This window comes from Melitaea cinxia, chromosome 29 (genome assembly GCF_905220565.1).
Source record: "Melitaea cinxia chromosome 29, ilMelCinx1.1, whole genome shotgun sequence".
Lineage (NCBI taxonomy): Eukaryota > Metazoa > Arthropoda > Insecta > Lepidoptera > Nymphalidae > Melitaea > Melitaea cinxia.
In genome coordinates this window covers 277,047-291,297 of record NC_059422.1, presented here as the reverse complement: position 1 = coordinate 291,297, position 14,251 = coordinate 277,047, and the positions used below count along the sequence as shown (strand labels likewise).

Genomic DNA, 14,251 nt, shown 5'->3' with positions numbered 1-14,251 from the left:
ATCGAGGAAGGCTATAGGCTATACATAATCACGCTAAGGACCAATAAGAGCGGAGTGTCCATGAAGAATGTTGCAAAATCGGGATTTTTTTCCTTTTGAAAGCTTCCGCTGTGTGCACTGCGTAAACGGTAAAGCTTTAGATTAGGTAAAACCGAATTTCGGGACCGTGGGGGAAAGGGGGGAGAGGGTGGGGAACGCTACCCCTGGTACCACTGTCACACCTCAGAACCCCATGGTTATGGAGATATCCATGGTTAAAGTTTTGAGGTCAGAAGAAGAATTTCGAAAGTTAGAGGAACGCTTGGCTCCGGCGCTGTGGGAAGTGCAGCCCTTCCACCCTTGCGTGCGAAAGCGCGCGAACGAATGCGTAGAGGAGCGGCCGAGGCTGGTCGGCGACTAGCCTCCGCTGCGGAACGGAGCATGAGTGAGCTGTCCTCCCTCCGCGCCTCCGCGGCATAAAAAAACACTCTAGGGGTAGGACAGACCAAGACAACGTGGACAGTGGGGTGCTCCGATTCGGTTTTGGGTATTTTTCGAATTTCTAAACCTATATTCTAGCACGCAATGTTACTAATTTTATTAGAATATTATGTCTGACGCGTTATTTTGTTTAAAAGTGTCGATTTGTCACACAATGCAAACAGTATGAGCTCAAAGGTATTATAATAGCTTTAAATTCTTCTTCTAACCTCAAAAATTTAACCATGGATTCATTTCGTCGGTTGGAACCTGTTCTACACGGATGTGTACTAACTTTCTGTTGTTGTGATAAGTATTTTATGCTAACTGACCCCTTCAAATTTGTGATAAGTGTGATACTTGTGTGTAAGAATAAAGTGTAAACGCCTTTCTGCATCGTATCTACGTGCTGTGACGGCGGGCGCTCGAACTCCACCTCCTATATCAGCTGATATTTAATTGTGACTACCGCCAACTTAGAAATCTAAAATGCAACGATCTCCGCCACAGACGACTTCCCAGCAAATAAAGTTCTCATCTAATCCTGATTTGGCAGAATCTCTTCGTGGCAATGAAAACGCCAACGTTAACTTTCGAAAGCGTAAACAGAATTACGATGATAATCAAGATGCGATGTTGGAAATTATTGAGAAAAAAATTGACGAAAAATTAAATGCATGGAAAAGTGAGTTGGATACATCTATAGCTACAACAATAAAAAACTCAATGCAAATTATTATAGAACAAGAGATGGAGAAAATTTCATTGTCTTTTAATAAAATATTTAAACACGTTAACGACAGGTTGGACACTATCGAGACATCGTTGTGTTTTGCCACGGATCGTCAGGATTCCTTTGATGCTCGCTTGACTGAAGCCGAAATCAAATTTAAAGAAAATACAGGTATAAGCAGCCAAATAAGCGAACTTCAATATAAGATGGATTCCATGGAGCAACAGGCCCGGCTGTATAACGTGGAAATCACTAACTTACCTGAACGTCGGGATGAAAACCTCATTGCTATCCTGGAAAAAATTGGAAGTGTTATCAAGTATCCCATTGACACCTCAAGTATTGTATCAATTCATAGAGTTCCTCATTTTGATAAGAAAAATTCTAAACCTAAAAATATTATAGTGAGATTTACCACCAAAATCCTTCGCAACAATTTCATCACTGCTGCGAAGTTGGCTGGAGCGTTGAAATCGGACCAGCTATCCATATCCGGAACTGTGCAAAACATATTTATAAACGAACACCTCACCGTCAAAAATAAGCAATTGTTTCGGATGTGTCGTGAAGCTGCAGCTAAGCATAAATATAAGTATGTATGGATCAAAAATGGAACGATACTCGTACGACAAACAGATTCTTCGGCAATTTTTGCGGTGCGGAATGAGCATGACGTCAAGAAAATTAAATAATTTAATAATAAGTAGTTTTGAGATTAATTTAATTAAGATGTATTCTTGTACTGATGTCGTAGTGACAATTGTTATTTTTATATTTGTATCTTTCAAATTCATTCTGTGTATGAATAAGAATATCCAAATATTACATCTATTTTATAAAACATATAAAAAATATATTTATTTATATTTTATTTATAATGTGTTCTGTCCGTTTTTTATTTTTATTTTTGTGTCTTTCAAATTCATTCTTTGTATGAGCATGAATACCTATATATTATATTTATTTTATAAAACATATAAAAATATTGATTTATACTTTATTTGTGGTGTGTTCTGTACGTTTATAATAAATTATCAATATAATTGGCCTATATTTTATCAATCAATCATTCCAGCACGGCAGCTCTGGAGTAAAACAATAATATCACTCAAATGTATTTATGACTTGATTGCATGTCTACCAACTATGACACTTATTATACGTTTAATTAACAATGGCTTACACTCATAACATTTCTATTTATTACCAGAACTGCCGGGGTCTTAGAACCAAATTACATACACTGTTCATGAACATACTAGCCTATTCGTATGATATCGTAATACTAACCGAAACTTGGTTGCATACAGACATTTCGGATAGCGAGTATATTGACAATAGATATCTAACATTTCGGGCGGATCGTGATCGAGAGGCGAGCGGTCGGCTCGATGGCGGTGGCGTACTGATCGCAGTGCGGCGGGCACTCTGCGCGGGCTGCGCGCTCGCACCGATCGCTCCCATCCCTTCCATCATAGATCAGGTTTTTATTGAACTACAACTAGCTAACAAATATTGTTATATAGGAGCTGTTTACATTCCGCCGAAACAAAACCAGCAGGTTTATTATGACTATTTTAATGCTTTGCAAAATAAAATATTGGATGAAGGTAATAATGTGGAGAATATTTTTATTGTTGGTGATTTTAATTCACCTAGTTTGAATTGGATAAATAGCGAGCCGTATAAGCAACACCTGAGGAGTGGTAACTTAAATCAAATAAATAGGTGCATAAATAACTTTATGACGATTACAAATTGCTATCAAATAAATACTTTGAAGAATCGTAATAACACAACACTGGATTTATTTTTTACCAACGTTCTAGATTGTGTTTTGTTGCCAGTACCTCACTCATTAGTGTTGCCGGACGAACACCATCCACCCTTCTGGGTTTCAGTTCCATTCACGAGCAACTCCAATTATTTGCAGCGTAGGTCATTTTATAAATATTGTTTTAAAAAGGCTAATTATGATAAAATTAAACAGGAATTGTCAATGATAAATTGGAGTGATCTTTTTAAAAATAGAGAAATTGAAGAGGCTGTTTCATGTTTTTACGACAAATTATATATAATAATACAGGAAAACGCACCATTAAAAAATATTAAAACTAATGGTTACCCAGTTTGGTTCACCTCCAAATTAATACAGTTGTTTAAGAAAAAGAATAAAGCGTGGATAAAGATGAAAAAATTTAATAATGACTCAAACTATAATATTTTCTCCGTTTATAGGAAAGAATTTAAGATTGCGTCTAAAAACTGCTACAAGACATATATGAGTTCATTAGAAACTAGTATAAAGGGTAACATAAAATACTTTTGGAGCTATGTAAATCATCGGAAACGATCAACAGATATTCCTATTAATTTACATTATAAAACATCAAAAGCCGGTAACCTCGATGATGCATGTAATTTATTTAGCAAATTCTTTCTTTCAGTCTATCAGCCTTCCTGTGTACCCAATAGTCTAGACATTAGTGACTTTAGTTTATCAGAAAATACATCTAATTTTATTATTAACGATGTAAATTTATCTAAAACAGAAATTCGTAGGTCATTAGAATCTCTTGATGTCTCTAAGGGTGCTGGAGTTGACAATATACCTCCCATTTTCTTTAGGGAAACTGCAACAGTGATTGATCAGCCTCTTCACTATCTTTATAATAAATGTGTAACTGATGGTATTTTCCCAAAAATATGGAAAAGCGCTAGGATTGTCCCTGTATATAAGAGTGGTTCAAAAAGTGATATAGAGAACTATAGGCCTATATCCATTCTACCGGTTCTCTCTAAGGTCTTTGAGAGACTAGTCCACAATGCTATATATCCTTTCATGCACAATAATATCCTACAGCAGCAGCACGGTTTCGTGAAAAGACGCTCGACTATAACAAATCTGTTGACCTATACAACTGATTTATTTGATGGACTTGATGCAAACACCCAAATCGATAGTGTCTACACTGATTTCCGCAAGGCGTTTGATCGAGTGGACCATCGTATACTGCTGGAAAAAATTGCTTATAATGGTATAAGAGGAAATCTTTGGAGGTGGCTTAAATCTTACATCTCTAATAGAACACAGAGGGTGGTGGTTGGTGGTTATGAATCATCTACATCAAGTGTGAGCTCAGGCGTCCCTCAGGGATCTATCTTGGGTCCGTTACTGTTTGTCATTTTCATAAACGATATTAACAAATGCTTCCCTAATAGTAAATTTCTTCTTTACGCTGATGATTTAAAAATATATCGAAAAATAAACATTTACCAAGACCACGAGTTGCTTCAGGAAGATTTGGATAGATTCACCACCTACTGCTATGAAAATAAATTGGAGCTTAGCCTCAATAAATGCAAAAGCATAAGCTTTACTAAGAGAAAAACGATAAGCAGTTTCACGTATTCCCTCTGTGACACAGATATTGTTAAAGTACAAAATATAAGAGACCTAGGTGTAACGTTAGACAACAAGCTGCACTTTGACGCTCACATAGATAACATTATTAATAAAGCCTTTCAAATGTACAACTTTGTCATGCGGTCCTCTACTGAATTTAGACAACCATCCACACTCGTGTATCTTTTTAAGTCCTTAATAAGGCCGCAACTTGAATATGCCGTTGCTATCTGGAATCCATTATATATTAAATATGAGAAAAGTTTAGAGAGGGTACAGAAAAAATTCTTACGTCACATGAATTACAAATATTGTCGTAAACGTATACCTTATGAGTCGCTTTTAAGGAACTACAAACTGCTCGACTTGAAATCTAGACGACTGCAACTAGAAGCTATGTTGCTTTACGATCTTTGTAATAATAAGTATGATTGCATGGACATTGTAAGCAAAATTAGATATTCTGTGCCTTCTCGCGCTCATTTGCGACCATCCCGCCGTTACCAATTTTTTGCAGTGAAGCGATCTCGTACGAATGCAGGTATCCGTTCCCCGTTAAATCGAATGTTTGATACATATAATAGTAAATTTTATACATTAGACATTTTTGCCAATTGTAATGATGCATATACGAGCCAGATTATTAATATTCTGAATGGACAACCTTAACGCACAAGTCACTTACACGCATAATATACCTATGTTGAAGAAAATATGTATGTATATAAAAGAATATTTAAAACTACTATATTAGTGTATTTGTATATGTTTAGGTATGTGGGTGTATATATATATATTATGTATATGTATATATATTTTATAGTCTATATCTATATGTGAGTACATATGTATTATATATTTTGATTAAGACTTATCAAATTCAATTATAGAAACAATGAATTGTAAGACAGGTTCACCATTTGCAATTTGATTATGTTCAATGTGACCATCAGTGTTGAGTTTGCAATAACTTAAATTGTAATACTTACATTTAATGTTAATGTCTATTGTAAACTTGTTTGTGGTTCCAATAAATAAAAAAAAAAAAAAAAAAAAAAAAAAAAAAAAAAAAAAATGGATATCTCCATAACCATGGGGTTTTGAGGTGTGACAGTGTTACCTTGTATAGATTCCCCTACACCCTCCACCCTCCACACCCAAAAACCCCATAATTCGGTTTTTCTAATTCGGTTTTACCTAGTCTAGATCTTAGCCGCGTAAACAGTTAAAGTTTCGCAAATTATTAAAGTTAGCGTAAGCCCAAATAAATTATTCCACGCGGACGAAGTCACGGGCAGAATCTAGTTATTAATATAAATGTAAATCTCCTTGCCTTAGTTTTTTTGTAAGAGAAACTCTTTTTGAATTCTGTCACCTAATAGTTTAGATTTTTTTTTACAGTACTAGATTAGCAAACCAGCCAACTCTCAGCCAGCCCTCCTGATGGCAAGCGGTTGCTTTCTGGGTCACGGTATTTGCATGTATAATAAAATACCACAAACCATTTTGGAATTGTCTCAATATAAATTTAAAGTTTTTATTAAAAAATAATAATAGATAAAGCTTATTACTCGGTGCAGGATTACATAGTTGATAAAGATGTGTGGACTTAGTGACGCTGTATTTCATGGAACATGTTTCTAATTTTGTACTAAAACACAGTTTATATATTATTTTTCAAAAGAGTAACTGCGGAGTTTCTTGCCGATTCTTCTCTGCAGAATCTACATTCCGAATCGGCGGTAGCTTCACTTTAACAAAAATAATAATTTATTTTTAAAGTTTTAATTTGTAAAATGACGATTCGAAAGTGCTCTTGGAGCCTATTTGAATAAAGCTATTTTTGGTTTTGATTTTGATTTTGCTATAGACACCTACAATACTAGAAGCGTCGCAAGCGCTTTGATGACTGTATCTCTGACCCACCTTAGGAGCTCTACCCAAAATCTTTTGTCTAGCTGTGCCAGATTTTGAACTAGACAATTCCTAAACATTTTTGAATATCATATCAAAAATTGAGCGCTCCAGCGGGATTCGAACCCGCGTCTCCGACTGACCGTGTCGGCGCTCTAGCCAATTAAGCTATGGAACGATGTATTCGCTAGATCGAAATTTTTGATATGATGAATTTTATATTCGGTTTAAGCGAACCGTGGCGCCGACTATAGTGAGTTCTTTACAGAAAGACAGACAATTCCTGTTATGCCCTATGACATATAAGCAGGTTTGTTGATGTCATGTTGATTGGAAAAGGTTCTAATGGAACTATGTCACTTACTCGCTTCAGCCTGTCATATCCCACTACTGGGCATAGGCCTCTTTCCCCGTGTAGGAGAAGGATCAGAGCTTAATCCACCACGCTGCTCCAATGCGGGTTGGCGGATAACACAGTTGACACTTACCCGTTAAATATAATAGCTTCCTGCTGTTTGCCGGTGTCAGTGACGTGCATGTAGTTGACCAGCAGACCGTACACGGGCATCGAGGCGTTGTCCAGGAATATCTCCATGGACAGCGGTGTTCCGGGGCTGACGGAGATTTCTCCGGAGACTCTGAAATTAATATATGACTTTAGTAATCAATTAATAACAACTATTTAACCAATTTAAAAAATAGGATTTCTTCAATAGGTTACCTTATTTTTTACTGTTTATCAATATACTATAGTCTTAGTTATCCGTAAGGGAGGTAGCGAGTCATTTCCAATACAAGTGTATCTGTACTTACTGGGAAGACTCGGCGATGATTTGTACCAGAGATTATAGAAATAAATTATTATTTTTTTTATCAAAATTAAATTAAAAGGTCCCACTGTAAAACAAAATAGAAGAACGAACGAACTTTGGTATAACGTCTGATTTGATCACGGTTATATCACTGAAATCGATAATTTTAGCGTGTTATCGACGATACTCACTGTTTGCCGTTCTGTTTGACGACAGCGCCGAGGATAGGTTCAGGAGCGCGACTCTCCATATACCTCGTTATGTTCAAAACACTGCAAAAAAAAACACATAAAACCAAATAATTACGCATACTACATACTATTTATTTATTATTTACTAGCTGTGCCCGCGACTTCGTCCGCGTGAAATTTAACAAAAAACTTATTGTTCAGTTCGCAGAGTTATAAAATTGATGAATTTCTAAAATAAAAGTAACCTAAGTTATTTCTTATTACATCAGCTATCTGCCAGTGGAAGTCCGGTCAAAATCGGTTCAGCCGTTTCAGAGATTAGCCGGAACAAACAGACAGACAGACAAAAATTGTAAAAATATTATTCTGGTATATATACCGTGTAAAAATCCATATGCATTTAGTAAAAAGCGGTTATTTTAATATTACAAACAGAAACTTCAATTTTATTTATTTGTATAGATTTATTATTAATTTATGGCACAATACATTAAAGAAAATAGAAACTTCAATTTTATTTATTTGTATAGATTTATTACTATTTTATTACACAATACATTAAAAAATTGTACAAAGGCGGGCTTAACCTTAAAAGCATTCTCTACCAGCCAACCTTAGGACGTACAAGAGCAGACGTTTGTGGGTGTGCAAAATTGAGTATTAGTAAACTTCACATAAGAAAAAAAAGGAAGAAAAATAAAGTGACGTTAGTGACAATCGTTATATTATATACACGAGCAAATAATTCATATACATACTGTACAAATACATACATACATACATAAACAGATATACTATTATATTTCAAATCTATAGTGCGAAAAGCTATCAAATAGAATCAATAGCTTGGGCACAGGGCAGGTTTTTAGTTTTGCGTCAATAATAGGCATCTAAAACTATTCCGCATAACCAAGTATGTTTATTAAAGTTCATCCAAAGATTATTGACATGCTTTGTATATAAATACATGATTAAATATTTTCTAATACTAATCATCCTCACATCATCACTTCAGCCTTTCGCAGTCCACCGCTGGACATAGGCCTCCACAAGTTTGCGCCAAAAATGGCGTGAACTCATGTTGCCCATAGTCACGACGCTGTGTAGGCGGGTTAGGTTAGGTTAGGGCTGGCTTTGTCGCACCGAAGACGCTGCCGTCTTCGGCCTGTGTATTTCAAAGCCAGCAGTTAGATGGTTATCCAGCCATCGGTATCCTTTTTAAGTTTCAATGTGGTAGTGGAACTGTGTTATCCATTAGTCGCCTCTTACGACACCCACGGGATGATAGGGGGTGGCTATATTCCTTGCTGCCGTAACAACACAGCTAGCTAAACTGGCTCAAAACTTACTCTGGTTCATTAAAATCCAGCGGGAACGGCTCGACAGCACGGCGCGCGACCGCGTGCTTGCCGCTCACCACGCACCGGACTGACACCGTCTCCCGACCACCAGACGAGTCTTCTATTATGATATTGTGGTAGTAGGTTCTTTTACCCTGAAATTTATTTGTAATTATATTAAAATTGTTTGATGTAATCTATGTATGTATATATTGTGCTTTTTTTATGTCACTAGGTCGGCAAATAAACGTACGGCTCACCTGATGGTAAGCGATTACCGTAGCTTATAGACGGCTGCAACACCAGAGGCATCGCAAGCGCGTTGCCGACCCAATCCCCAATCCCCCCCGGAGCTCTGGTCACCTTATTCACCAACAGGAACACAATACTGCTTGAAATCAGTATTATTTTGCTGTGATCTTCTGTAAGGTCGAGGTAGTACCCCAGTCAGGCTGCTCCATATTTTGAGCAGGAAATTCCTGCTGTGCCCTACCTCAGTTAAAATTTGTGCTGTATATGTATGTGTATTTGTACTCGATAGTTGATATTGTTTTAGGTGACACTAATTGTCACTTCTCTGTGTACACTTCCCTACCGCTTTCACTACGCTGTGTCCTACATGCCCAAAGGTTGTCTGGAAGAGATAGCTCTTCTAGCGATAAGACCGCTTTTGTACACTGTTTTTTTTTATTTGTAATATGTTATTGTGTTGATTGTTGTTGTGGACAATAAAGAGTATCTGTCTATCTATCTATATAACCGTAATAATAATGATAGGCAGAGTTACCATGCTGTAACGCAAGAGTTCAGCTACAAACTGTATAATAATTTAATAATATAATAATTTAATTTGGGGAAACAAATTAAATTATTATAATACATATTTTATTCTGTCTGTTTTCAACCACTTCGTAGAACATTTTTATTATTTTAATAACTATTGTAAATTTAAATAAGATTGTTTTAAATAATTGTGTTTGTTCGCAAACAGATGAAGATCGAAGCAAAATGTCTTCTGCTGAGCCCCAAATCGATAAAAGTAGTTGGCAATGACCTAGCTTTTTGCTCTCGGACCGGGAGTTCGATATACGCTCTGAATGTGATATAAAATATGCCAACTGTCTATCAGTCAGCAGTCACATCAAACAAAGGAAGTCGCTTACTTCGGAAACAGAAACACAACGAAATTATTATTTAATTTTAGAGATAGTAATAGTAAATAGTAATAGTAGATAAATGAATACCGTAACAAAAAATTGTTGTCTGTAAAGTTGGTTTACGGACGATAGTTTAACGTGACAACGTCATAACAAAACATCTCCTCGGACGCACAGACCAATCGAGTGGAAGAGAGATAGATGCGGCGCAAGCGTAAAATGAGCGTAACGGGTTAATGAGCGAAACGGGACAATGAGTCATCATTTTTCGTGCATGCAGATGGCGTTATCGATTTATTAGACGTTGTCACGTCAACAAAGAAAAAAATGTTACTTTCACTTATTTTTAATTCCACTTAAATATAAAAATAAAAACCAAACGTAAATTCAATTAATCAATTACAAAAATACAAGCATCCCAAATCGATTAATCATTTTATAATTGAAAATTTCACGCATCTATTTTTATCAATTTCAGGTAAATTTAGGCGTTTCTTAGAAATTTCCACAGTTCATTTACACTGTGTCATCACGAACAGTTGTTCTCAATCTGTAAAGAAGTGGAGACCATTTTTATAAACAGTTATTCCGCTCAAGATTATAATAATGATATGGATGTGTGGGTTTTGTGTCACTGTATTTCATGCATGCATACATGACTAAGTTTATAATGATTGACGATTTAAAAAAAAAAAACGAATGTGCTTTAGACCACACGACCGAACTTCTTTATTTGCTCCTACAGCAATATACGAAACGTAACTCATTCTCTATCTTCATTAACTTACATCTCCGTCTCAACATCCACTCGCCTCACCTGATCACACTTTTCGTAACGCTCTCGTCACGCATTCACCAGCTTACTCCCCAAGTCAAGCGTGTGTAGAGAAGTTTTACTTCAAAAAGTAACCGTCTACTAACGTGCCAGCTCTTTTCAGCAGAATTTACATTCTAGATCTACGGCTGCTTCACATTACTATCTATACATATAATAAAATGGTAGGAAAGTCAAAACTATACATTGTTTTTTTTTTTTAAAAGAATACCTGGGGTCTGATTTATAATCGACACCGAAGCCAAAAATATAGTTTTAAGGATTTTTTTTGTTTGTCTGTATGTATGTCCGGGATAAACTCAAAAAGTACTGCACAGATTTACTTCAAATTTGGCACGAATATTATTAAGAAGTCGGGTCAACATATAGGCTCCATATTATCACGCTATCACCTACGGGGAACGAGCAGTGAACCTTTATTTCTTCATCACATTCTGTAACAACGTGTAATCTAACGACGGATATTTGAATGTGGTTGTTATGTTAATAACCATGCTATAAGCTAGCTTCACACTATAAATAAACACACAAACATTCTGTAGTATATTTAGTATCAGCATTGCACCCGTGCGAAGCCGGAGCGGGTCGCTAGTAATTCATAAATGAAATACTATTCCGTATTCTCTAAAATGGCGATTTATAGGAGCTTTTGAGGCGTACTTGAATAAAGTAACAATCGATTTGATCGATGGAGTCGCTTATCAACACTTGGTCCACATTACATTTCCATTTATTATTTTTGTGCATTTTATTTAGTTTTATACCCAAAATAAATATTAAAAGTTTGAGAATCACTTGCATATTATTTATCGTGACACAACAGACTGTGGTAAAAAGATTTTGTTGATTTATTTATGAATGATTACCGTGGTGGCGGCAGTAACATAATGTTATATTAGCGTTCATATATTTGATCTTTCGTGATAAATGGTTGCGTAGGAAATATCTGCGAATATGTTTGGTTGGACATTTTTTTTTGATATCGCAGGGTAACCCGTTTACGGGTTATCCAGGATGCCCGGGTAGGCATTGCTAGACCGTATGTCGACTTCAGCTGGACATCAGTGTAGCGACATCTATTTCGCGACATACAAAACTAGAGAAAAACTGACGTATCTTACAACGCGCTATCAAAGTTATCAAAGTGATTGAGTATAAATACAAGAACCCGACAATAACCGTCGGGGCGGTAGCCTACCAGACATAACACCCGTGGTCGGAGGATCCTCCCTTTTCAGTGGTGGTTGAGGAACTTAACATCCTGTCCATCACACCTCCCAAATCAGCGTTGGTACATTTATTAGTTACATACTATTTGTTATTATCACAAACTAAAATGTACACAATATATATTAATGCCTTTTAGTTCGAAATAAAATCCTACATAAGCCCGTTTCACCTACTGCTAATATACTCCTGGGGGGATTGGGGATTGGGTCGGCAACGCGCTTGCGATGCTTCTGGTGTTACAGACGTCTATAAGCTACGGTAATCGCTTACCATCAGGTGAGCCGTACGCTTGTTTGCCGACCTAGTGACATAAAAAAAAAATACTTTATTTAACACAAAGTTAGGTGAGGCACAGAAAAAAATATTCTGCTCAAAATCTGGAGCAGTCTGATTGGGAAAATACCTCGACCTTACAGAAGGTCACAGCTGAATAATACGGCTTTCGAGCAGTGTTGCGTTTCTGTTGGTGAGTAGTCAACACGCTTGCTATGCTTCTGGTGATGCTGGCGTCTATAGGCTACGGTAATCACTTACCATCAGGTGAGTCGTACGCTTTTTTGGCGACCTAATTGTATATAAAAAAAAGTTAGTGATAGGCTTTAACAGCAAAGCTTAATGGCAACAGACGAAATAGGCTCTGAGTATCACATTACATAAGTATATGACATCATATGCTTACGGAGTCACACCGTATACCTACACTATTATGGTTAACTGGGTCAACGGAGAAAGAAATTTGTCAATCTGAGCTTATCGTGGGTGCTGGAAGCGTTAATACAATTTCGTTTCGTTTAAATTTATTTGTAAACACAACAAAATGTTATAAAAAATCCCCGTGGTGTCGTGAAACACCAGATAGGAACGAAATTCCTTATTAAAAAAAATATTACTTTTAAGTTCTATTCGTGGTATAACGATGGTACGTGGTATAATGGACAATTTTTGTCTGAAATAAATGATTATTATTATTGTTATTATTATTATTATTATTATTAAAGAAAATAATTATTCACGTATGTATTTTTATTATGATTTTTTTATCGATAATAATAATAAAAAAACTACATTACAAAATTATTTTAAAACCTTTATTTTATTTACAATGATTTATAAAAATATATAATAATTATCGAATGATATAATAACAATAGCAAACTGCAATAATAAAAACAATCATCACGTAGACTATACATTAAACACTGTATAGCCATCATACATAGATTACAAATAAAAGTCTTAAGCCTTTTTTAACGTTATAAACGTTTTTTGCCGGCTCGGCCTCCGCAACGCTCCATTAGGAACTTCGTTCCAATTACATCACAATAAACAATAACGAGATTTACAGACCGTTAGAATAATATAAGAAATCTTAAATTATAAATTTTTTGGTAATATCTTGCATGAAATACAGCGTCACTTTATCATTTAAAACTACAACTCTAACCTTCCTTATTAAAAAAAAATTTGTAACAGTTATAAATATCGAGGAAAGTAACATCGGACTAGTTCGTAACATCGCAAGTACAGTACGTAACAAAAAACTGGGAAGTAAAATCGAATGGAGTCAAGTACAAAAACTAGTATCCTAGCTTATCTAATGTGTATGAACTCGCGTTGACTACGTTTTTATCTTGAAGTAGGAAGTTGGAGAGAATGACATTTTAACCGACTTATAGAAAAGGGGGAGGTTCTAAAGTCGAAGGTTCGACTGTAGATTTTTTATGTATGTTACCTCAGAAGTTTTGGCTGGGTAGACCGATTTCGATGATTTTTAACCGACTTCCAATCAAGGAGGAGGTTCTCAATTCGACTGTATTTTTTTAATGTATGTTACATCAGAACTTTTGACCGGGTGGACCGATTTCGATAAAAAAATTTTTTATCGAAAGGTGGTGTGTGTCAATTGGTCCCATTTTATTTGAGATCTAACAACTACTTTTCGAGTTCTATCTAATAATGCGTTTTTACTTGACGCTTTTTTCGTCGACCTACGTTGTATTATACCACAAACTTTTTACTGGGTGTACCGATTTTATTTTTATTTTTACCGTACCGCGTATGAAACACCACCGTGCTACAAAGAATGGGGAAGGCCACAGAGATACTTACAACCATAAAGAGGAGGAAATTGGAATATTTTGGACACGTGATGCGCAACACCAAAAAATATGAAC

At 35.9% G+C, this 14,251-nt stretch overlaps 1 protein-coding gene across 1 annotated transcript in view; it reads right to left on the bottom strand.

Annotated features, from left to right (window-relative positions):
- The window catches only part of LOC123667676, a 74,007-nt gene that overhangs the window by 2,668 nt on the left and 57,088 nt on the right, over window positions 1-14,251 (bottom strand). Inside the window, exons 4-6 of the mRNA XM_045601518.1 lie at window positions 8,865-9,010; window positions 7,516-7,596; window positions 7,001-7,150 (exon numbers count right to left, since the gene is read on the bottom strand). Coding sequence (XP_045457474.1) covers window positions 7,001-7,150; window positions 7,516-7,596; window positions 8,865-9,010 — 377 coding nt within the window. The remainder of the gene's footprint in view (window positions 1-7,000; window positions 7,151-7,515; window positions 7,597-8,864; window positions 9,011-14,251) is intronic.